At 34.1% G+C, this 26,822-nt stretch overlaps 1 protein-coding gene across 2 annotated transcripts; it reads left to right on the forward strand.

Annotated features, from left to right (window-relative positions):
• Positions 1–4,045: 4,045 nt before the first annotated feature.
• On the forward strand, positions 4,046–23,728 carry LOC131164169 (mediator of RNA polymerase II transcription subunit 7b-like). Of its 2 annotated transcripts, none has more exons than XM_058121166.1 (6): positions 4,046–4,301; positions 20,121–20,291; positions 20,589–20,658; positions 22,640–22,806; positions 22,894–22,967; positions 23,267–23,728. In XM_058121166.1, exons 2-6 carry the CDS (start codon positions 20,154–20,156, stop codon positions 23,325–23,327), a joined length of 510 nt encoding a protein of 169 aa, XP_057977149.1. In that variant the 5' UTR covers positions 4,046–4,301; positions 20,121–20,153; the 3' UTR covers positions 23,328–23,728. The 2 variants fall into 2 exon arrangements, with proteins under 2 accessions (XP_057977149.1, XP_057977157.1); XM_058121174.1 differs by having other exon boundaries at positions 4,107–4,301; positions 20,132–20,291.
• The last annotated feature ends 3,094 nt before the right edge of the window (positions 23,729–26,822 follow it).

The following is a 26,822-nucleotide window of genomic DNA, read 5'->3' on the forward strand; positions in this document are numbered from 1 at the left end:
CTATAACTCATTTCAATAAATCATAGCCTACGATACACAACCAGTTCAGCCTTTCACAAACCTAGAACATTTTCAATAAAATAGTTCATTTCACACTTATTTGGTAAATACATAACTTACGATTTCAAGAATACAGTTTAAAAAGAAGTCAAGGTGCGCCCATCTCCATAAAATATACTCAACAATATATATACGGTTATCCTACGAAACCAGAGATGCAACCCAAACCCCCTTTTTCCCAAAATTGTAACTCGAAAACCCCGTAATTTTACCCTTCAGATTTTCCCAAATAAGTAGTCAAATCATACATATAATTGTAAACAATAGTTTCACCGATTCCAATTTCAAAAATATAGCTGATATAAACAAAAACCCCTTACCTTTCCCAAAAATCCAAACCCGAACTCTATAGCTCCTAAACAACGAACCGAGTTCCCTAAAACCTATAAATCACAATACAATACATACTTACAATTCCATTCTCTACAAGTATACCAAAATGGAAATGAAAATCGAGTCTTACCTCGATTTTGGGTCAAAACTTGAAAATCCTTGAAATGAAAATCCATTCCACAAATCACGAAGAGAATCCTTCCCTGATTCCGTGGTAACGTTGGTTTGTCGATTCCTACAACGAACGATGAAGAAATCTAAAGAGAAGAAGAGATGCTCCTAATTCTAGAGAGAGAGAGAGAGAGAGAGAGAGAGAGAGAGAGAGAGAGAGAGAATTTTGATATCTTAGCCTCTAAACAACCCAAAATGATATTTATGACACCTTTGACTCGGCCGACTTCGTCGACGAGGCGGCGTCTTCATCGATGAGCAAGCGAAGGAAGTTCGTTGATGTAGCAGTGGCCTCGTCGACGAGCATGATATTTATGAATTTCCCAAAACCTCTTGGCTTCTCCTCATCGATGAGCCTCTGCATTTTGTCACTGAACAGTAGAAGGGCTTTCGTCGATGAAACTCTGGCCTCGTCAACGAATCCTGCTGAATTTACTGTTTTACCCATTTCTTATTTATTTATTCCATATATCACAGGTCGGGTTCTTACATGATTAAACAAAACATATATTTATTCTATATACACATGCATGTGACTATTATCCATATATCAAACAAATCGTAAGATAATTTATATAATCAATTCTAGATACACATGCATGCAACTATTATTTGATTAATCATTTCTCAACTTCAAAACTACACATATATATTTTATCTGAAAAAATACAAGACTTTTAACAATAATTCATTTTAAATTAAAATCCAATCAATAATAAAACTATTTTCTTATACCAAATTCAAAACACTACATTACAGTATACTTGTCAATTAAATTACACATAACACATATAACAAATAATAAATGGAAGGAACTAAAATACTAATAGAAAAACCCTAACCTCAAATTTGGGAGTTTCCAAACGATGCCTTCAATCAACAAATTGAATGTGCGGCATAGTAATTTACGAGCCACACCAACGATTTTATCAATCAAACTAACAAATTTTTCAATCAAAAATATGAACTTGATTTTCAAAACAAATGAGCGGGTTTCATTAAACTTACCCCATCTCCCCCTTTTATATCCTCATCCTCAACGTTCACGAGCAACGGTTGGTAAGTAACGGTCGCCTGCAAATCAAATGGCCTCTGCACGCTGCCCTCTGCTCCGTAGTCTCTTCCTATCTAGTCTCTTTGTTGCTCTCTGTTGCCCTCTGTTCGCGAAGAAAATTGAAGGAGAAAGGGTTGTTGAAGGGCCGAAACAATTCTTGCAGGACCAAGCTGCGATATTACGTAAGCATTAAATTGGGAAAATTTTTCCCAAACAAAGCATTATTTTATATTTTATTATAAAATAATAATATAACAAAAAAAAACCTTGAAAAATTTCTACTAGTCCAAAGTCTTAAAAACTAAATATGAAGCTAATTAAGGCCAACTTTGTCACAATTGGGTGACTTAACTTATGGCACCTAGGGCTGCAAATGAATCAAGTCGCTTATGAGCGGCTTAGGAGTTTGGCTCAATAAGAGCTCGTTCAAACTCATTTATTATCTAAATAAGCAAAATTGAAGCCTAATTTTTAGGCTCGATTTGTAAACGAGCCAAGTGTGAGCATAGTCGGACTTGACTTATTTCAACTCGTGAGCAGCTCGGTAATTAACTTGAATTGGCTTGTTTATTATACTTGTTATGGAGCTTAGTAATGAACTCGTTAACAGGCTTGTTAAGTTGGCTTAGTCCTAAGAGTCCAATACTAACCTAATTGCCCAAAGAGAAAGATACAAGTTTTGATCCAAACAAAATAGGTGAATGAAACTGTTATTATTAAATCATTTATAAAATTTCAACTCGAGCCTGAGCCCGAACCCGAGCCTATAAATGAGTCGAGGCCGAGCTCAAGCTCAAGTCAATATTTTTAATTGCGAGTTGAGTCGAGTCTGAGCCAAGCTCTAGCTTTACCAAGCTAAGCTTGAGCATGCTAAAGCTCAACTTGGCTCAACCTATTTGCAACCCTAGTGACATCCAACTAATTTGGTTCATCCCGCGCATTTAGTTAAAAAGTTGAGATAATATCGGTGATATACACGTATCATTAGTTTGATCCACCAATTCAATTGATTTGATCTAATAATGTATATATTTTAAACTTATGAAAGTTTATACAATGTTTGGGCTGAGAATTTAATTCGTGAATTATGTTTCTATTTTTATCCATTTATATCCATCCTTTGACAACTTAAAGGCTGTTTGGCACATTGTCAAAACTTTTGAGAATGAAAACTAGAAACAAAAATTAGTAGGAATTAAAAGTCGAAAATTAGTAACTTATTTGGTTGGGGTTTGGTATCGTTACTGTTTTCTATTTTCTATTTTTGTTTTTCCATAGTAAAAACAATATATTATAAAAACGTGTTTGTTTCTATTATCAATTTTCTTTTTCTGTTGTCGGTTTTCAGCTGTGTGCCAAAAAAGCTGCAACTGAAAACCAAATTTTGTGATTTTCAGTTATTTTGATAGCTTATTATTCAAAATTTTAATATTTTAAAATATTTTTTTGAATTAAACTATTCATTTTATACACTTTTAAATTAAATTCAAAATTTAGTGATCATATGAATTTAAATATAACTAAATAAAAATATACATAAATTTTTAAAAATAATAATAAAACTAATTACAAAATAATTTTACTATTTTTCAATTGTCAAGTCCAATAAATTTTTTATCATAAATAAAATTTGAAAGTCGAACAATTAAGTAAAATAAATAAAATATATATATTTTTATTTTAGTAATTTTTTAATGTATATAATTTGTAATTTTATTTTTTTAATCATATTTTTATAATATTTTGATTTAAAGATGAGAATAAGTATTTTTTAATTAAGTTTTTAATTTGAATTAGTTTTATAAATGTTAACCAGTTACTGATTTCTAATTTTTATTTTTTGTTTTTGATTTTCATTTCTAATTTTTGTTTCTTTAATTTTTGACAGTAATGCCAAATTACTCCTTAATGCTTCTAAAACTAAAATAAATTAAAAATTTAATTGAACTAATGCTCATTTTTGTCCTCTAATAGAATAACAATTAAAAATAAATTAAAATAATAAAAAAATCTAAAATATTGTAATAAAATTCAAATTATTATAATTATTTTACTTAATTAATATATTTTGAAATTAATTTTATAAGAACAATCTTATATACATGACAATATGAAAATAGTAAAATATTCTACAAAAGACTTTTATCATTTTTTTTTTCATTTTTTTTGAACTTTTATAGACATTTTTATTTTAATTAAAAAATTTTAATTCACATAATCATTTGATTTTAATTTTAATTAAAAATATGTATAAAATGAATTATTTAATTAAAAAATTAATTCTATATATTAAATATTCTGACAATAGGTTATTAAAATAGCTCAAAATTATAAAAAATAAATTTTATTTTTGTTTTGCAAATAGGTGAAGACCAACAATAAAAACTAAAATTAATATTCTAGACGAATACATTTCATAATTTGTTTCTAATCAAAAATAAAAAATAAAAAATATAAAAGGTACCAAATGGATGCTCATGACTCGTTTGGTTAGGGCACTAGAGCAGCAACACGCCAGGACGAAAGGCCGACACTACGGTAGGGTTTGCGAAGTCGGGAACAAGGAGAATATATGTACACATATATCTAAAAGTCGAGAGCATGGATTTCTGCAGCTCTCCGTAGCAACGCCGGCGGGGGCGATCTATGGTAGGCGGAACATTCACGTCGGAATTCTGACGAGGTATTTTATGTTATTCCCGGACAAATCTTATGTAAATCTCGTATTCATCCATTTCCTTATGAGGATATTGTTTCAATTGGCTATAGCTTGTTGATTCTCTTGGTATTGACTTGTTGGGAGTTATTTTGTGGATGATGGTGGTGTTTTTATCATGCTTCTTAGGCAACAGGACGAGCTGCTCTGACTTGTTTGAGTCTTGAACATCCAAAAAGCCACAAATTTGAATTTGAAAGCATTTTTGTTGCTTGCGTATGTCAATTGCGACTTAGAAACAACAGGATAAAAGATCTGCGTTCGCTCATATTTGCCCTCACTGTAGGATCTCTGTTGTTTGTTTGAGATAAAAAAGCAGTTTAATAGCAGTAATGTATGCACTAGGTCTGCCTGCGCTCCGAGCTTTTTGGTATCAGTATCAATAAATTATGAAAACTAAAACTTGAAGTGAAATATGGAAACTAGGAGCAAAAATCAAAAACCAAATTTTTGTTCATTTTTGTCCTTGGATTGAGTAAAATTAATTGCCAGTACTTATTCCATTCTTCAATCACCATAAAATTCCAAGCAATTTAGTAGTTGTACCACTATTAAATCTTAATAAATATTACTTTGGAAACATATTTTATTGAGGCTTGATATACATTGTTGGCCAATTGAGCTTTTAGGTGAAGTGTGTTTAACTTGAGCTTTTAAGTAAAATGTTAAATCTAACATATTTAAAGCTCAAATCACTTGCAATAAGATTAGAGCAATAAAAATGCAAAATAATATAAATTAAAAGATATAATATAGAAAAGTAGGAATTACTTAATAATTTTTTACGTAATAATTGTACTTGAAAAGTCATTCTTTGGCAGCCCAAGGACAATCCTTTCATGTAGTAAGGTTGAAAAAAGTGGTGAAAATATTTTTTTTTGATCGTTTTATCTTTTTCTATTATTTGGAAAATTTGGACATGTTGAGATATTTTCAATTATTATATTTTTTCTTCAGTAGATATTGTGAAGTCCAGATCGAAAGTAACTACAAGAAGTAAAAATTGGAAAATTAGTTTGTTTTTCAATTGTTGGTGCTTTAGCTAACAACAGAAACTAAAAACCAGAAATGCTAACAGATGTGGGTTCACCACCTAATTTTTTCACATTGCTGTAAAGAAGATAGAAAATAGAAACAAAAATGATACCAAACAGCCCCTTGTTCTCTAATTGATGGTGATCTTGAGGTTTGACCTATTAGGGTGTTGCACTCAAACTAAAAGGTCATGGGTTTTAGTCTGATGGACCCAATTGTGGAGGCATGACTGTCATGCCTTCCCAAGATCCTCAATTTGGCATGGGAACTTTGTGCATTCGGTGTTGCATTACAAACTATTTAATTGTATGCCTCTATATTAAGTGCTTAGACTGAATATTTGAAACTTTATGATAAATTAAAAATCATTGGTTGCTCAATTCTGTTCAGTTATTGTTAGTTAATTTATGTTTTTGAAAACTCATTGTTTTTTCCTTTTCCCTCTCTTCATCTTCCAATAGCACATCCAAATGCCAGTTAAAAGGAGAGAAAGTAGAGTGAGGAATTGATGGAGGAGGAGATTAGGTAGAAAGAGAAAGGATTGGGAGTGAAATACTAGCAAGAGGAGATAGGATGATGAGTGATGATGTGTAGGTTGGAGGAAGGAGAAGTAGGTAGGCTGGGGACTCTGGTTGAGGGTGATGGAGGGGCTTGGGAGTTCCTCTTTCAGGTTAGAAAACTCAAGAAACAATGCTTTGGCAAGGTGTTAAAGAATGGACTTTATATAAGAAAGTAGCAGTTGCAGCAATGGACGGCCAACGTCTTGATGTTGCTAAGGACTTCCCAAGGTTCTACACGAGATTTCATAGTTGCAAAAGTGTTGGGAGGTCAAAATGGACGTTGCTTGAAGCAAAGTACATTCTACAGTATTGTTTAAACTGAGAACCAAAGTACAAGATTTAGAGGACAAGGAGTCCTCCCCAGAAAGCTACAAAGCAGAAAAACTATAATACAGCAAAGAAAAAAAGGAAAAACAATACAAGTAATCATTCCAAAAGTGCTGCTCTCCAGTGGTTTTAGTCATGTTGGAAGTTTACATTTAATTTGAAGTGATTTGCTTGCACCAGTACTGAGGCTCCATGACCATTCAATTATTGGTTGCCTAATCTTACCGTGCAACATTAACATTGGGATCCGCTTTGCAGCTTAAACTTCACATGTTTCTGCTGCCTGTAATGTCCTTACATTACTGGTGCATCTCCCCCTGTGGTGGAAACAAGCTAGATTTCTGGGAAACAGATTTTGAGAGTTTCTTAGCTTTATCACTATAATGTGATTTACTCTTTTTGTTAACTCCTATATTGATACTTTCCAAATGAGTTGAAATGATTTTTGACCATTCTTCCTCCATTCCCTTCCTTCCTCATCCTATGGTACAAAACACTTAAGTGTGTATTTAGAACTGAATAAATGCATATTTACTGATACTTGTTAAACTAGATTTGATCAAACTAATACTAAAGCTTTGATGGTTGGCTAAACTTCATGTGTAGAGTTTTGAGGGTTTGTTTTGGTGTCTCAATTCTAGTGAGATATCTATTTGGTTGGAGAGATCTTTTTAGGACAATAAGTTTTGAGTTTAGGTAGCAGAGTCACATAGCAGACCTATTTTCCCTCAGTTGTTTTATTGATCTCAAACTCTTAGAATAACTACTCCGATTTGTTTTTTTTTTGTTTTTATTTTTTTTTGTTTTTGTTTGTTTTTGTTTTTTTTTGTTTTTTATCTTTTGGAAACTAGATTGGAGATGGAATGAGATGTTATTAAGAAACTGAATGTGGGATTAGAACTAATTTGAATATCCATTTGCAACTTTAAGTTTAAATATGTTTTTCTTGACTAATTCCACACATATTCCAACAATTCCTCAAATTTTTTTAATTTTTTATCTTCATTTTTTATATCATCAAGATCCATGAGAATTGATTAAAAAATGTGGGGGTTTAAATCTGTAAACTAAGTTAAACATATTCATAGTGCCATTTGTGTATTTATCTAACTGCTTGTTGGAGACGATTTTTTAGATCCTTTTTACAATTTTTGCTTTTGGATGGAAATTGGTTTTAGACATTAATTCATGTTGAAAGTCTATATTTAATTTGAAGTGACTAGCTTGCACTAGTACTGAGGCTCCGTGACCATTTAATTAACGGTTGCCTAATCTCGATGTGCAATATTAATGTTGGGATCCGCTTTGCAGCTTAAACTTACATGATTTTGTTGCCTGTAATACCCGTACATTGCTGGTAGGCTTTACTCCATGGTGAAAACAAGCTAGACTTATGGGACTAAATCTTGCAAGTTGCTTGGTCCAATCACTATAAGATGATTTAACTCTTATATCAATACTTGTCAAAAGGCTTGTAATTATTCTTCGTCTGCTGCCTTCCCCTTTCTTTGGCATGAAAATCTTGAGTTTGTATGTTTAATTAGTGCATATTTATTTATGCTTGTTAAACTACACTTGATCAATTTAATGAAGGAAAAAGACTTTAATTTTCAAGCTGGATTTGAAAAGGCCTATTATAGGGTTGATCATTTTGGGATAAGGTTTTTGATAGGAAGGGATGTAGAGCTAAGCAGCGTGGTTTGGATGAGAGACTACTATCTTTTGCCATCTTTTTTGGTGTTTATTAATGAGCAACCTAAGACATGGTTTTCTACATCTAGGGGTGTGAGGCAAGGGGACTTTCTCTTTATTTTGGTAGTTGATGCATGCAAGGATGATGTGGTTGCCTCTATGACACCATTCTGTTCTTTTGAGATGACAGGAACTCTTTTTTGTAATATTCTTTCCATTTTACAAGTTTTGAGTTAGTTTCTGGTCTCCAGGTTAATTTAGCTAAGTGCGGCCTCACCATTATTAATGCAAGTCCTAAGGTGACTTCCAGTTTTGCTGCTCTTATAATTTGTGGGATTTTATATTGGCTTTTGACTTATTTTTCCTTGTTTAAGTTTTTCTGGGGGTGGATATGAGAGAGATTATTGGATATCGCCTATTGTCAGGGGTTGGTGAGAGGAGGGAGAGTTTGTTTATAGGTTTGAGGAGGAGGGGGGCTTCGATCTTGGTTAGTTGGTGTTTGTGAACATTGCTTTGGTGGATAAATGGTTATGGCTCTTTCCTTTATATTCTTTATGGCATAGGATTAGTAAAAGTAAATTTGGTTGTAGGAGAATAGGTGCGATGCTAATGTTATAGCTAGATTTACTCATGAAATCTCATGAAAATTCATACTGCAATTATTCTTTGTTTTTTTCTTGTATCAAATATGAAGTGGGGGAGATGGTCATAGGATTTAGTTTGGGAAGGTTCTTTAGTTAGGATATTTATGTTTCTTGATTGCCTTAAAAGTTTTTCGTCTTACTTTTCTGTGGATGCACTTATTTCTTCTTTCCTCATTATTCATGACACCGACTTTTCTTTGGATTTTGATTTTGTATAAATTTGATTGACTAGGAGATTGAGGAGCTTTTCTCTCTTTTAGTCTTAGGCTTGCTAGATTCCTTTAAGAACTCTCAAGCTGGGAATATTAGAGTTTTGTGCTTGGATAATTCTGGTATCTTTTCTTGTAAATCATCTTCCTGTCATCTAATTTGATATTTCTATTCTTCTCCTTTTGTCTTGTGCTAATAGTGAGAATCATACTCAATTCACTTTTTCATTGCTTTGTGGCTTTGTTCTTGGAGGGGGGGGGGGGACTTATTATTATTTTTTTTGGGTTCAAAGAGTAGGATCTGTCCACAATCTTTGGGGGATTTCTTGTAGATTGATTTTTTTTTGTCTTTGGGAGGCAAAAAAAAGTTATGTCCAAGTGCAGTCTTCCAAGGAAATTTGGTTGGAGAGGAATGCTTAGTTTTGAGGTCATGCTTCATTTGTAGATTTGATTTGGGACAAGACTGATTTTTTATGTCATTTTTGTTGGCGCTTGATGGAACACATGTTCCTCTAATTGTTCTTGCAGAGGGTTGAGGTCTATATCATGACAGGAAAAGTGGCTTGAGCACAATTGTTTTAGTTGCTTGTCATGCTAATTTAAATTTCATTTTTGTGCTACCTAGTTGGGAGGGATCAACCTAAGATTCTCGGGGTGTAGTAATGGTTTGAAAATACCATTAAGTAGGTATCAAAGTTCTTAATTTCATTGTAATCTTCTTCCTTTTATCTTTAATTCAAGTAAGTTTTATTCTATTTTGTAGAGATATTTTATCTTGTGGATATAGCTTACACAAATGGTTCAGGAATTTTAGCTCCTTCTGAAGGGAATGATGTCATTCTAATCTGTGGATAGGGAAACACCCAACTAATTGTGAGGAGCTTTTCAATCTTCAGCCCAAGAAAAATGGGCAATATTGCGGTTTTTCTTTTTATGATATGAAGACCCAAGTTAGGATTATTAATGCATGTTGCGTTTTTTACAATTTTGTAGGAGATGAAATGTTAGAATATGAGTTGTTAAAAGATGTGGTTAAAGATGGAATTCTGAAATCCAAGAAAATGAGATTGTGGATGAAAAAAAGAATGCAATAGTCACACACAGATGAATGGGTCGCATTTTGAGATAACCTAGCTATTTAAATGTGTGAAGAGTGTAGGACTCAATGAGCAAACACTTCATGGGCTCATATGGAGACTCTAGTCTCATAAGAGCAAACGCTTCCTTATCCCCCAACTTTTCCTATAGAAAAATGGGTAGAAGGCATGTGCAGAGATGTGATCACCTGAAATGGAAGTCCTGTTCCATTATCAATCATCCACCAACCCATAGAGCAAGTTCCTAAAGGCAAGATGGCACAACACACAAGCATACAAAAGTACGGTGGAGTTGCCAAGTGTTTATCCAACAGTCTATGGTTGTTAGAAAATATGTGTAGAAATTGGGTTTACTATCCCTTTAAATTCAATGAAGTCACCATTAACGTTTTATTTAACTTAGGTGAAATCATTTAATTTACTATCAAATTATAAAACAAGTAGGGTTTGTGTCAAATTATAAAACAACCAGGGTTTGTGTAATCAAGTTGAGTTTGGAGTGCAGTTATGGGAGTGGAAGGGAGTAGCGCCCCCCTGTACACCATTCCAAGAACTGAACCTAGTAACTTCCTATTGTATTAAATTCCAATAATGACCATTAATTGTTCAAATACTTGTTGATCAACCTTTATTTTAAACATTGAATACCTTACTTTGTGATGGGGCACTTTGCATCCTTCATGGTAATCCGATTTCATGTGTAGGGATTCTCTCACCTAAAAAAATTTTTAGAAAGTGCTGGCACACCCTCATGTTGGAGTGATTAAACAATTATTTATTGCCAAAAAGTACAAGGAAGATGAGAATCCCATTCAACATGTAAGATGTCAAGTTGAATCAAATCTTTTGCGTTGTAAATATTCTCTTAGGATTTCCTTAGCCAGCCTAGGTCAATTCCTTAGAGTGTTCAATCTCCTTTTAGGTTAGTTGGAGATTGTTGCTAGTGCAACACACTTTACTGACCGATAAGAAGAATTGAAGATAATTAGGCAAAAATAACACAAAAATGAAAGCAAAAATGGCATCAAATACATACAAAGTAACTCTAGATCTATCCTAAATAACCTCGGATATTTTCTTTTGAATTGTACCCTGATTTGCACTTGATATTTTTAGTGGATTTCTTTTTAAGAAAACTTAAGATTCTTAAATTATAATAAAAACCCGATTCAATAAACCAATTGAAATAGCACAATAGAATTAGGATCTTTTCAAAAAGGCAATACTTATGTACAAAAACAAACATATTTTATTTATTTTTTTCGAATTTTAAAAATTTTATGGTTTCTAGAAATTCTATTTAAATAAAAATAAGTAAATAAAATATGCATTAAGTTAAATACAAGAGAATAACTCATTACAAAGTTATTATTATTAATTTTTTTGTACTTTTAGTACTTTTCAAATTTTTTTTTTTGATTTTTGTTTGATGAAAATAGAAGGTGACAAAAATAATAAAAGTAGTAGTCTCTAAAGTATAATAATAGTGATAATAATGAAAATAAAATTATATAGAAATTAAGTGAAGAAAATTTATGATTATTGAATTTTTTTTTGGATTTTAACGATGAATGTAAGCAAATTTGTGAAAAAAAAAGAAATAACAATAAATCTAATATTGACAAGACTAAAATAGTGATAATAATAATAGTAGTAATAATAATTGTAATAATAATACTCAGAAGAAAAAGATTATTTGTTTTAATAAAAAAAACAATAACCGTAATAATAATAAAATGTAGCAATGAAGAATGATAATGATAAAAAGACACTTTTTTTTGTTTTTTTAGATTTATCCACAATTTTATTACCATTGAACAAATAATAATACAGAAGGCTACAACCAAAGAATAAAATAAACTTGAATTAAGAAAAAATACAAAAAAGGGAGTTACTTCCGTAACTGGAGGCCCCTACTTCTTCCTCAAGTCAAGGAACATGCATGTAAAGGAACCCTAAGGTTCTGGTAGCTTTTGCACCAGCTAGTGGGGCACTTCCATGCATGCACAGGCCACTGCTTGGCTGATCCTTGCCCGAACATTAGTGGCCACTAACAAACATGTCAAAGCTCCTATGACTGCAATTTGATTTTTTGTTGTCCCCTTGGAAGTAACAACATGTGCAGCCATGGCTGGCCTCTCGGCCATGCAAGCAAATAGTTAGACTAGACATAGCTCGCCCATGAACCCACTGTGAGTTGCAGCAGCACTACAAGCCATCTTCTTTCTCTCTCTCTCTAAACTACATGCGTGTCACTTTTATTTCCATTAAAAATGGCAGAAGAGGCTGATTTACTGCGCTGGTTGGTGCTATATGTAATGATACGTGAGTATGTAAGCTTTTCTGCTATGGGTGTTGCTGTTTGGTGGATGAAGTTAAGGGATGGTGTGTGATGATGATGATGATGATAAACATTTATTTAGATGATAGTTCTTACATGAGATGAAGATGGAAGATGGTGAAATGATGGTGAAGTGAGAAAAGAACCCTAACTGAAAAGTAAAGAGGGGCTGTCATACCTTTTTCTCACGGTCTCTCTAAGAAGTCTTGGTATTTTATTTTCCCTCTCTAATCAGTCAAAGTGCGCGTGTACGCTGTGCGCGTGTTTGTTGCACTCTTCTAATCATAGAGATAAATACAGGTGAAGGCTGTTGCAAGCACACCATCTCGTCCAGGAGATGTCTTTTCCCAAATAGAAATGGGGCAATATGCTCTCCACTAAAATGCTGCCAAAATGGTTCAATGTGATTTAGTTCCATACTTGTAGGGAATAGGGATTAAACCTAGCAAAGTAGATTGGGTTGGATAATCCATGACAGATTATTGGGTAAGCAAATTCAAATCCATATTCGACTCAACTAAGTGGTGGTTTGGACAGACAATCTGTGGCGGTAGGCAAATAATCTGCCATTCCTAAGAATATATATACATATTTTTCCTATTTGGTGGATACTTATTTCGTAGCATAATAATTGAAATTGAGTTTTAACATACAGATTGTTATATCATTAAACATTTACTAAGTAGGAAACACTTTTATTTTGATAGCGAAAGAAAGTCATTAATAGGAAGAGTATTTACAAGGTGGAGAAAAGGCGTCTCCCAAAAAAATCTGGAACAAACCAGAGAAAAACTAAATCATAAAAAAAGAGGTATCAAACCAACCAATTCCTCCAATCCCTATTTAAATCCTAAAAGCTAGCCTCTCTAAAAATTCCAAACTTGATACACCATAAAGAAGTCAAAAACTGAATCTTTTCCCACACCAAATACGAATCCAACTTCTTGGAAAAAACTCTGCAGTATGTTCCTACCAAAGACCCCATAAAACTACATAATACACTTCCATAGAGCTGCCCTTTCCTTCTTCTAAAGCCCGCGAAAGAAGTGAATAACAAATCTTCCACTGAATAAGGGCATACCCAACTCTCTTCCATAACACCAAACAATTTATTCCCATTTCTCCATGCAAAATCACATTGCAAAAAGAGGTGAGAGGCTGTTTCAGAATTCCTATAAAAGTGCCTGCAAACATCTGGAGAGAGAGAGCCTTCAAAGGTCTCCTAATCTGCAGCAAATTATTGGTATTAATATTTTTAAGCACAACCAACCAAGTAAATGCTATAATTTTTGGGGGAACTTTAAGCGTCCAAATAATTGAATAAAGAAGAAAGGGATAATTTGAATAGGCAAAAAATTCAAAAAATGATTTACAAGAAAAAACCACTGAATGATCCAGACACCAAGAATGAACTTCCCTATCCGAGGATAATTTGCAATTTATTCAATACAAACAACAAAGAAGACAACTCCACCATCTCCCTATCATCCAAAGGTCTCTTGAAATGAAGATTGCAAGAGACTGGAATGCCCATCCCATTATTGACAAAGAAAGAAACAATGTCGTTGGGCTTAGAGCACAATATGAAAATATGTAGAAGAGAAATGGAGAAAGAATCATTCCCAAGCCATGGATCTTTCCAAAAATTCAGGATCCCCTCCCCACAATCACTTGTTGCTGTTACTCTTCAGTTTTTTGTTGAGGTCTATCCTGTAAAGGTACTTAAATTGGATCAGTGATCGATTCTAGGCTTTTTCACTAAACTTGATTGGTTGCTTCCAATTATGCAAATCAATAGTTCAAATTGCACTCGAAGGTAGGACATTTCCCATTTTTATAGGAACTTCTGTATTGAAAACAATGGCATCTCCAATTATAGTCCCCCTGAGATGTAAAGTATATCTCTTCTCACCATCTCCTTAGTGCGAAAGGTAAAAATAGAGCAAATATGGGAACCTCCACGGACTCCCTAAAGAACATCTCAAGCTAGCATTCATATTCTACCCATTCTCATCCAACCCAAACTTACTTCGAATAACTCAATGCTATAGGGAATTATCTTTCAAGGGGAAGCACCACAACCTTTTAGCTAAAAGAGCGGTGACACCAAGTTGCCAAGACCCAACAACCTCTCCTTTTTAGACTTACTAACCTTTGTCCAATTCATTAAATGGCCCCTACAACCCCCCAATTCATACTACAAAAAATCCCTCATAATTCTCTCAAGCTTGCTTGTGACTCTCACTGAAATTCTAAAAACAGATAAAAAATACAGAGGGATACTAGAGAGACAAGCTTGGATAAGTGTTATTCTACAGCCAAAGGAGAAAAGGGCACCCTTCCAACAGTCTAATCGCTTCGTAATCCTCTCTAATACTGGATTCCAAAATCCACCCCTTTAGTATTCCCACCCAATGGAACCCCTAAATAAGTTAGGGGCCATTCCAATAAACCACACCCTATGTCTGTTGCCTAAACTCTAATGCTCTTATTGGGGACATTTAGTGCTGCTAAATCACTTTTTCCCTCATTAATCCTAAGCCCCGAAACTCTCTAAAAAACATTAAAAATTCCCAAAATTCTTCTAAATGAAAGAGTATGGTCAAGAAAGAAAATGTTATCATTAGCAAATTGAAGATGAGAGACTACCACCCCCTCATTCCCCACACCTAATCTTTTAACGAACCCTTTATCAACCACCCTACCCACCATCCTACTTAAAGCATCAACTACAAGTACGAAGAAAAAAGGGGGATAATGGATCACCTTGTCTAATGCCTCCCAGAGTAGTAAATGAAGATTTAGGTTGACATTAACAATAATTGCAAACCACACATTAGACTGACAATTCCTAATCCACCTACGCCATCGCTCCCCAAAACCCTTCTTCACGAAGACCTTATCCAAAAACCCCAACTCACTTTGTTATAAGCTTTCTTGAAATCTACTTTACTAACAAACCCCCTTCTTATTCCTACGGATGCTCTCGACCACCTCATTTGCCACTAGGATAACATCCAGTATTTGTCTCCCCACTACAAAGTCACTTTGGGTTCTAGAGATAGAATCATTGAGCACCACACTCAACTTATTATCTAAAACTTAGTGATAATCTTATACACACTAGAGACAAGACTAATAGGTCTAAAATCCTCCACCTTAGAAGATCTAGCTTTCTTAGGCGCTAAAGCTATAAAGTTAGAGTTGATACTCTTACTTAAAATCCCATTCAACTTATTGAAAACTTTCATCAAATCAGCTTAACTATCTCCTAGCAATCTTGAAAGAATGCCATGTTAAACCGATTTGGACTTGGACTCTTGGAGCCTTATCTCTATCTATCTCGAAAATCACCCCCCTCATTTCCTCATCAAAAGTCTCTCGAGCCAAAGCAATTGATCAACATCCCAATTTAAACCCTCAATCATAGTTCTCTTAAGACTATACCCTATATACAAATTGCGAAAGAAGTCAGTAATAATAGAAGAAATCAGACACTGATCATTAGTATTCCTCCCATCCCCCAACTCAAACTACTTAATCAAATTCTTCCTCTTATTTTCATTGGCTAATCTATGGACAAAAGAGGAATTACAATCGTTGGCTTCCACCCACTTAAATTTTGTCATTTGTCTCCAACTCCTCAGTTCCTGAAAGATCACCTTTTCCAACTCATTTTTAATAGAGACTCTTCTAGCATCCTCACTTTCTGACAGCATTACCTCCTCCTTTCTATCCAGTCCTGCCAACTCGCTCAAAAGACTAACATCACCAAACTCACCCTTATTCCAAACTTTCAGTTTTTTGTTCAGCCTTTTTAACTTCCTCATGAATCTAAACCCATCCTAGCCTCTCTTCACATCCTCTCCCCATTAGTCCCTAATCAAAGGCTTAAAATTTGCATGGTTAGTTCTCATGTTCTAAAACCTAAAAGGTGTAAGATCCCACAACACCTCCAGCAAAATAGGTAAGTCATTGGAAGTTGTCTTATGAAGAGGCATATGAGATAGATTAGGAAACTCATGCTTCCACTCACTATAGAACAAAAATTATCCAATCTACTAGCTACTGTTCTAGCCTCCCCCAACTGACAAAGTGAACGAAGCATTACCCAAAAGAAGATCCCTCAACTCGCAATCCCTAATTAAAGGAGTCAAACTGGAGCATACTCGCGGTAGTTATGCTCCGCCCTTTCTCGCTAGGAAATCTGACCCCATTGACATCACGTCCCACGATCCACCTAGGGGAGCAAAAGCTAAAAATATAGCTTAGCTCTTCCAAAAATGAGTTTCTCAAAGTAGGCTTAGAAGGGCTGTAAATTGAAGAGACCAACCATTGATCCTTCCCTTTAAAATTGAATAAAACCAAATGAGAAAAAAACTTGGTCAAAGTATCCACGTTCGAAATAGTGCACGAATTCCATAAGACAAGAATGCCTCCTGACGTGCCTCTAGAAGGCAAAAATTCCCATTCCCTACAACGCCCACCCCAAATAATCTTCACCAAACCCCTTTCTATCAATTCCAATTTAGTTGCTTGGATAAATACTATATCGGGGGAGCTCTTATCCAATACCTCCTTAATCAAAGTCCTCATACTAAGTAGAAAACATAACTATTCTTAGAACTATAATCATAAATGTAAAATTCATCTAAATTTGAATAGAAAAAATGTCTATTATTAACACATAATTCTCAAAAATTTAAAAAATTCACAATTTATAATGTACTTTTTCATGTAAAATTAAATATAAAAGGCATAAATATTTTAAAAACTAATTCTTGAAACAAATTGACCAATGTACGTTCCTTAATGACTTTAAATTATGAGTCTCTGTAATCAATTGTAGCGTTTTGATCCTTAACATCATAGCACCATAAACCTAACAAAGAAGATTGGGTTAGATAATCGGTGGCGGATTAAGCGGATGGTTGGATAACCAAATTGTAATTCATATCCGATTTATTTAATTGGCGGATTGGATGTGTCATTTAAGCGGATTAGATTCAGTTTTAGTTAACAAATTTTTATCCATTTTGTCAAGGTTTAGGCTACATTAGGTTGTTCACACAAAACAATTCCCAGTGATGTATTGAGCTTCCATTGTGCTCCAAATGAGGTCCAATCTTAAATTCTTTCCGTGATGCACTTTCCTTTGGGCTCCAAGTTAGGTCCTGGCTGCAAGTCAACCTTGAATACTTGCAATTGGCGTGATCAATTTGTAAAATTGAACTGTTATTGCTTGCACACCCTCAAATCAAATAAAATCTGCCTATCAGGACTATCAAAGGTGGGGCAACCACTCAAAATATAGAATTTGAAGTTTGCAGTTATCCTAGATGAGATGATGTGCTGACAACATCCTCCCCTTTGCTTATCTCTACAATTATGATAGTTCAACGAAGCTAGATGTAGAGAACTTCTTTTAGTGTTAGCTTTGGAAACTTGATTGAGCAAAGGATAGACTATGGGTACTAAAGGCATGCTGGGACAACTGCCTACCATCTTTGCCCTTGAAAAAAGATACTGCTGTGGGATGACAACATACTGTGACAACGATCAAGTGGGATGTGTCATCCAACTAGGCCATGCAATTAGGAAATGAAATCACGTTGAACCATTTTTGGAGTGTTTAATGGAGAGAATATAGCCCCCCTTTCTATCAAAGAAAGGATATCTCTTGCATTAGGACAACAGCAGTCCAATTCTAACTTAATATAAAGAGCCTTAAGAAAGTGAGAGAAAAAAAAGGGGGGGGGGGGGGGGGGGAGCAGCACAGATTATAGAGTAAAAAAGTAACCCTAACATGTGTATGTTCAATGATTAGGAGAAAAACCTATGTCTTCTTGGAGTGGCCGCAAGGGAAAGGCATAGCAGCTCTCCTTTCCTTTTTCTTCATGATGCACGCAGGTTAGGTTTTTTTCTCCTCCACTTCAGCATTATGTTCAATGATTAGGAGAAAAACCTATGTCTTCTTGGAGTGGCCGCAAGAGAAAGGCATAGCAGCTCTCCTTTCCTTTTTCTTCATGATGCACGCAGGTTAGGTTTTTTTCTCCTCCACTTCAGCATCGTGTTACACCACCGTCCTCTCTTATCATCCCAGTGTTTGAGATAGAGGTGTTGTTGTTGTTGTTGTTGTTTTTTATCATTTTTTTATTATCATCACTATTATTATTCTTTGGCATTGTTTTCATCTAAATCCAAAAATTGCGAAGAATATAAAAATGATGACTTTCTTCAATAAGTTGATTTTCTTGTATGCATATATTTATTTATTTATTATTCTTTAATAGAATTTGAAGCCAATCACTTAAAAAATAAAAAAAATGAAGAAGGCATTTCTTTTTTGCATATAAAGTATTACCTTTTAAGGAAATTTAATGATTTTATTGTGTTTCTTTAGTTTAGTTTATTGATTTGTTTTTCTAGTAATTTAAGGATTTTATGTTTTCTTAAAAATGAAATTCATTTAAAATATAGAAAGTTTTAGGGTCTGAAGGTTTTTTTTTTTTTTGAGAAAATGGCAGGAAAGGAAAATAAGAAGGAAACTCATTTTCCGTTATATTTTCTATTGATATTAAATATTATCAAAGACAAAAATTTATTCTAATCAAATGTTAATGATTTGTATATATATATATATAATATCTTTTATTTTCTGTCTCAGTTTCCTTGATAACCAAACATAAAAAATTGGATTCCTTCAAATTTTCCCTTCTTTTTCCATTGTGTTTTCCAGGTTCCAAATGGGGCCTGAAGTTATGATTGGAAAGGAAATATGTGAAGGTTTACTTTTTCTTTGTTTAGAATTGATCTAGGATTATTGTGTTTTTGTGTGTATTTGATGGCATGTTTGTTTCCATTTTTGCGCAGTGTTTGCCCTAGTTATCTTAAATTCATCTTATTGGCCAATCTATTGTCAAAATAGTTCATTGGAGTGTGTTGCACTCGCAACAATCTCTAGTTGACCTAAAAAGAGCTAGGGGTGCACTCGGACTACCAAGGAGACCCTAGGAGAATATTTTTAAAACTAAAGATTTGATTGACCTTGGAATTTTACATGTTGAATGGAATTTTCATCTTCCTCATATCTTTTGGCAATAAATAATTGTTTGAATCAATCCAATGATGAACTATAGGGGTTGCATTAGTGTTCTCTTAGGGTTTTCTAAGGGGAGAGAATCGTTGCATACTGATTGGACTACTGTGATGGATGGATACAAAGGGCCTTAATATTAAAGGAAGGTATTTAATGCTTTAATGAAGGTTCATTAAAATGTATTTGAGCAATTAATAGTGTTGGTTAAATTTAAGACAATCTAAGGTTAATTAGGTATTATTTGTAGAATAGGTGTGTAAGGGGGCTAATACCTTCCTCTTCATAACCATACACTCTCGAACTCAACTCGGTTATGCAAATTTAACCTTAATTGTTTTATGATCTAGACTTGAAGTACGGTTTCTAAAGGTAGTAGTTGGTTAGGTGACCTAACTATACTTAGGTTAGATAAAAGGTTAGTTGTGACTCAAAGGATGGTAAACCCTGTTTCCACACATTTTTCTTGCTCTCTTTCAAGCATTGGATCTCCTTATAGTGTCAATCAAACCGATAAAAATAATTACAAACCTGTGCAGTGTGGGAATTTAAAAAGTATTGTCTCTCTGTGTGCATTTACATTGTTCACATAGGAAACCAGATGGAGCATTAGGGCTTTGTTGAATTTGGATACACTTGTTGAACGAAAAGCAAACTGTTTTCAATATATATATATGTATGTATGTATGTATGTATGTTTGTACGTATATTTTTTGAGAAATTTGTAGATCAAATTGTTTTGCAACCTGGATTTTCTTGTTTCCTTTAACTACCTTGAGATTCAGGTTTAATTTAGTTGCTTGGAGACGGCTTCTGTAATGGCAGCGACAGCTACATACCCACCTCCCCCTCCGTACTATAAACTATACAAGGATTATATTGAAAACCCTGAATCTGCTCCAGAGCCACCGCCACCTACTGAAGGCACCTATGTTCTCTTTGGTGCCAGTTACATGGTGAGATTTCACAATATTCACCCCTCGCTCCTATATGTTTGACAACTATGAATGTTTGTGAAATATAATATAGTTTGTGTTGATGTGTTGAATCTTTGGTTCATTTTTTAAAAATTGGAGAGCTTTCATTTTAGGTAAATACCACTTTAAGAAATTTAACATTTTGAAATTTGAGTGCTGAAATTTATTTAATAACTATATGGCCCTTTTAAAAAATTTAATTCAATGTTGCATTTGTCTAATTTGTTTTTTTTTCATTGATCTTTGATTATTACACCTTCATCTTTAATAGTGCAGACTGATGATGTGCTTCCAAGCTTGGAGGAGCAGGGAGTTCGTCAGCTCTACCCAAAAGAACCAAACATTGGTACATAGTTTGCCTCAACCCTAGTTTTGATTATCAATGCCACCTTATGATAGGAGTTAGTTCTAGCATGTAGTTCCCTTTGAAAATTTTTCATTTTCATTTTCCTCAACCCTAACAGAGGTTGGATGATGAAAGAGTTTTCTATACAGGCTAGGTTTGTGGCATAAAATATTTCTTTAACAGTCTTCATTTCTTCCTCTTGTTACATTGGCTGTTGCCCTTCATCAGATTATTTTTTTTATTGATAAAAAAGATAATTTATTTTTCGCTATGTACTTGTGCTAAAGAAAAGGATTAGAAACTACTATTTCATGTGTGGAACATTACTCTGAGAAAGCCTGTTTGGACTTATAACATTTCATGCTGGAACCATAGTCAAAATATAGTCGATAGTTATCTATATGACAAACCATAAGATGGAAGACAAGATTATTATGAATGTGAAACTGAACACATGGTATGAGTGAATAATAAAATGCTGTGGTAATGGTAATATGTATTATTTGGCATCGGATAGTTTTTCTACCTCTAGGGTAGTGGTTTGAAGGGCATTACCATGTTAACTATTGATAAGGTAGTAGAGTCTGGAGACTATATAACCATTTTATCGTGTGTTGTTTTGTATATCATGATGCATTATCAGCCATTAAAACTAAGATCTCTCATTCAGATTCTGTTTACCTCCCTCCCCATAGTTGTGTAGAGCAATCTCAGGCCCTCTTCTAGCCCCTTAACCCCATTTCAAGGTCAAGACTTGGTTCTTAGTTGGGTTTTAGGTCTTACATTGTGTCATGAGGGGATTATTCATGGCAACTTCAGTTTCATGGTGTCAACTCACTGGTGCTGAGCATCCTGCTGCATTGTCACATCCTTTTCAGACCACTTGGCTTCTATACCCACCTTGACAGTGGTAAATTTACAGCAGAAAGTAGCGAAGGTTTAGTAAATCCCTGTTGTGGCTCCTGCGTTAGCTGTACTTTTTTGGATCTCAGGAATGAGCATTTCTCAATCTGTCTTCCTTTCAGTCTATGATTTTTGACTTCACTAATTTCAATATAGTTATTATTGTCTGGGTTGAAATTGAATTTTGTGGTTGGCATCTAGCTGGCCATTGTTGGTGGGATCTATTGCGGAATAGATTATGAGCTTCTGTAGCTAGACACTCCTGGGGAGTGGCAGATTTTTGTTTTGAGTTGCAACAAACGATTTATTCAGTGAAAGAACTAAAAAAAGGAGAACAAGAATCCAACAAAAAGGAAAATTATGTTTTTAGTTACTGTCTGGTCTCTTTCATACCACTATCAGATATGCTCCTAAAAACCTGCAGGTAGGTCCCAAAAAGTGACCAGAAAAACAACTGTATGCCAAAATGAATGCCTGCCAGTAAACTGATGCTGAAAAATTCTCTCATTTCTTTCCTTTTGTATTTCCCAAATTTGTAGGTGAACATAGGACACTGCATCAAGATTTTCCTTTTTTTCCCCCCACTCCAAAGCCCACACATGACACTTCCATGAAAATTTCACATGGTTGCTGGACAAATCTATGGTTGGAGAATTGTTTATCCTTCAGAGTTCAGACTATATCAAGAGTTCAGACTATTGATGATAAATGTGCTATAGCACTGAGCCTTGACTTTTGGGATGATTATATATATAGAAAATAGTTTCTTAGTGGGAGTATGAATAATGGAAATGTGACAACTTAGTGAAGTTGTATGTCAAGTAATTTCTCTGCATTAATGTGTAGGGGAATTTGTGGGGATTATAATATTCTTTCCTTTTTGGGAACTATCCATCAAATGTACTCTGTTGATGGTTTTGCATTACTAAAATGGTTGTTCAAACCATATCAATGGCAGGCAGTGTAACCCAATTTCCAAAACTTGGCTACAATATTTTCCTAATGGGTCTTCTGTTGAGTAAATTAGTGATAACTATCTTACATGCTTGTGCTAATTAAACATTACGATCTCTTATAGATTTCAAGAAGGAATTGAGGACGCTAAATAGAGAATTGCAGCTGCATATTTTAGAGCTTGCTGATGTTCTTGTGGAGAGGCCATCACAGTATGCAAGGAGAGTGGAGGACATATCTCTTATATTCAAGAATTTACATCACCTTCTCAATTCATTGCGTCCCAACCAGGTGGATTTTCATTTATATATACTCTCTTCAATGAGCAAAGAACCCACCATATTATGTTCTTCAATGATCCCCCTTTCTCCTTCTCAGGCTAGAGCAACACTCATTCACATCCTTGAACTTCAAATACAAAGTCGCAAACAGGCTTTAGAAGATATTAAAAGGTATGCCTTTAGAATTAATGGGACGTTTAGAAATCACTTGAATACAGAAATTGTCTGCTGCTTTCTTGCTGATTCTCATGTGTGCAAATTTGTTCCTTAATACATTTTTTTTTTTTCAAAACTTAAATTTTATGGTTCAACAACTGGAGTTTAGAATCTTAAGAATGTAGTCCTAAAGCTTCAAGCTGTTGCTAGCTGGTTATGATTTTCCTGAATTCTACAGGGAACATTGAAGAGATTGTCATTATCACTGACCTGGTTGTAGTGTAATCTAACTGCTGTTAGTTTTGCATGACTAGGAGGAGAGAAGAAGCACAGGGACTTCTCAAAGAGGCACTGGGAACCTTAGATGGACATTAGTCCAGGAATGATCTGCTGCCATGGGAAGTGTTTTTGCCCAGTCCACTAACAGAACCTTAGATGGCCATTACAGCCCAGGAATGATCTGCTGCCATTGAAGTGTTTTTGCTTAGTCCACTAACAGAAACTTTTGTTTTACGATATGATGATTCCGTGTCCTAGATTGGTTCATGTCAACCTCTTGCCTTTAAAAATTGAAGTGTTGCTGGTAGAAATAAAATTGTTATTCATTGTATTTTTTGGGAAAGGTTTTATAGCTTTTGATGAAGTCAGTTGATGTATGCTTCACTGGTGCGGTGTGTTCTTGTTGAAAGTTGAAAATTTTGCATATAAATGTAAGTCATTTTATTTTTTTTGACAGTATTTGTGTTACTTTGAGTAAAACGATTCATTCACATAAATGCTGCCATCATTGGACGTGGCGAATTCTTTGCTTGTTTTATCTGCATGGTGTGTTTTTTCTTTGAAAAAAAAAAAAAGATGACATTTGAAGATGCGTCTTTTGAGTAATGCTTGTCCATGGTTATATAAAGTTTCAAAACTGAAAGCTGCATAAGTAAAAGCTCATTTTAGCTCATCGGCCCCTCCTACTTTTGATAACTTCGTGGCTATGTCTTTTTTGTTCCAAGCATCATTATTACAGATATGCTTTGCATGAGGGCAACCGTGCTGTTGATTGTCTTGTCAAACTCCGGTTGAGGTTGAAGAAAACAAATTTAGCACTCTATTGTTGGCAGATCATTTTCAAATTGTATTTATCTATATGTTTTGGTCTTATATTTTATTCCTTAATTGCACATCATTTTCAAATTGTGTTTTTCTACATGTTTTTGTCTTATCTTTATTCTTTAATTGTGCTAGAGAAATGCATTTAAGTGTGAAAAATTCCTAAAATAGCAACTTAATCAGATGCTAGGAAATTATTCTTCAAAAGCCTCTAGACTACTTATTATTATTATTATTATTAATGAAAGACTTGAAATCATCACTATAAGGGGTTTTGGAATGAATGTTAAATGATGAGTTCAAGAGTGATTAGCAAAATTTAAGTCATTAAACAAGACCTAAAATAATGTAAATCTTGTTTACAAGCATCGGTTGAGCCCTGATTTGTTTTTTAATTTTAATAAAAATTTCTTTTCTTATAATTCATTCTCATCACATTCTATTTTATGAACAAAATCTCATAACATAATTATTTTAATATATCATCATTTAAACTTAGATAATTCTTCTGATTTATGCTAGTTATTATTTTCGATATTCCACTATATCATACAGGGGTATAGTAGTTAATCAGAAATGCAATTTCCTTTTTTGGCACGTGTAAAAGCTTGCATTATTCTAATTAACATGGAATAGGATAGAGGTAACCCTCTCCTAATTAGACTTAGTATTAATCAATTCTTTTCTCTAGTCAATTCAAATTTTGCATATCTAGTAAGTAGTGTGTGAACTCATGTGCCAATTAGTAATGAACTTTTAAAAATTTTTTGGCTTGTGCATAAATTTGTAAGAGAAAGATAGTGCAAAAATGATTTTGTTCACACAAGAAATTCTTTAAGCAAATGTGAAACAATTAAAATTCATGAGTCATTCCCTTAAAGTTTTGGAATCATCAAACTTATCTCTCGAAGTTAACAATGAGGATCAATTTTAGATTTTATGGTTCAAGGAGTTTGTTTTTCCATATATATATATATATATATACACGGTCTCCATTTCTTTTGCTTTGGTCATTTGTGTTGTTTTTAGTTGGAGGTAATAAGGATTGATTTTTAACCCTCATGAGCTGATCCACTATTAGAGACATGGAAAATAATGTTTATTATTGATTAGGGATTCAAATTTTTGTTGAGGATGATAACTAAGAGAGGGTTCCTCATTTCGTGGATTAGTTAGAGACCATTTGAACCAACCAAAAAAGAGAATAGTACAGTCATATCCCCTACAATATTTTGTGGCCAAAAATCTTAAATTTTGTTTTTTTTTTTCTTTGGGATAATGGTTGTGCTGTGCATGTGCTTTTCTTTGTAATTAGTTTATCTTTATTTCAGGTTGAATACAATTTCATCCTTAATTCACAAACTAAATGCAAAAATATGATTCTAATCCTAAAATTTGATTCTATTTTAAGGCTAATTCTGCAAACCAACAAGAGTCAGCAATTCATTAGGTCTCGAAAGGAACTGAAGATCATTCATTGCAAAAAATGAAAAGAAATTGAGGAGAAAGACGAAAAAAGAAGAAGAAGAAAAGATTGCTTTCCGTATCTCATTACAATATTGCTCTTCGTATCTTAAATTTTGTTTTGTTTTGTTTTTGGAATCTAATGGTTGTAATCAGTAATAAATCAACATATAAGATGGATTAATTCTTCCAAACCTATGTACATTAGTAGGGGACTCCCTAGAGAGAAACATGCTAGACTCGTTACTCTCTTCAAGGAGTGTTAAGATGTTTTTTCCTAGATGTATGAGGAGATGTGGCTAGGATTTAAGATGTTCAGGAAGTAGAATGATCAAGCAATCCAAACACACCTTTACCTTTCATCACGAAGTGGATGGTACATTAGTACTAGAAATTGAGAAGTTACTCCAGGTGAGATTCATAAAGCTAAACTAATACTCAGTTCAACTGCAAATTCAGTATCCAAGTGTGCATAGACTTTTAAAGGCAATGAAATGAGAAGGATACTTTCACCATAGCACCTAAAGCCCCAAGTCCCACATAGTTGCATCAACCTTTTTTTTTTTTGAATTTGTAATGGAAGGGGAAACTACCATATCTCAACTTGATAGTGCATCCCTCCCTTAGGGTAGGAATAAACAAACGGAATAGAAAAGCACAAGAAGCACAAAAAAAAAAAGAAAAAAAAAAAAAATGAAGTAGAAGAAGAAGAAAGAGGAGGGGCAGAGTTCCAATCCTCAAAAGGATATTAAGACAAAATCGTACACATGTTCAAATAAGAAGAAAGTGTAAAACTCATGAAAGATTTGGGGTTTAGGGGTGATTCCTTGCAAGAAACAAGTACCCGTAAATGCTCACAACCTACCTAGGTACAAAAACTTGATCCTACTCTCAAGTTACTTGAGGATCAATCAAAAGGGAGGAACTGGAATAAATTAACATATAAGATGGATTAATTCTTCCAAACCTATGTACATTAGTAGGGGACTCCCTAGAGAGAAACGTGCTAGACTCGTTACTCTCTTCAAGGAGTATTAAGATGTTTTTGCCTAGATGTATGAGGAGATGCAGTTAGGATTTAAGATGTTTAGGAAGTAGAATGGTCAAACAACCCAAACGCACCTTTACTTTTCATCACAAAGTGGAAGGTCAATGCTACATTAGTACTAGAAATTGAGAAGCTACTCCAAGTGAGATTCATAAAGCTAAACTAACACTCACTTCAATTGCAAATTCGGTATCTAAGTGTACATAGACTTTTAAAGGCAATAAATGAGAAGGATACTTTCACCTTAGCACCTAAAG

This window comes from Malania oleifera, chromosome 1, assembly GCF_029873635.1.
Source record: "Malania oleifera isolate guangnan ecotype guangnan chromosome 1, ASM2987363v1, whole genome shotgun sequence".
Lineage (NCBI taxonomy): Eukaryota > Viridiplantae > Streptophyta > Magnoliopsida > Santalales > Ximeniaceae > Malania > Malania oleifera.

Excerpts from the sequence above, each read along its gene's own strand:
- LOC131164169 (XM_058121166.1), top strand. The coding sequence starts at position 20,154 with ATGGCAGCGACAGCTACATACCCACCTCCCCCTCCGTACTATAAACTA. Across the intron at positions 20,659-22,639 it reads CCCAAAAGAACCAAACATTG|ATTTCAAGAAGGAATTGAGG; the intron begins GTACATAGTTTG and ends GATCTCTTATAG. Across the intron at positions 22,968-23,266 it reads GCTTTAGAAGATATTAAAAG|GAGGAGAGAAGAAGCACAGG; the intron begins GTATGCCTTTAG and ends TTGCATGACTAG.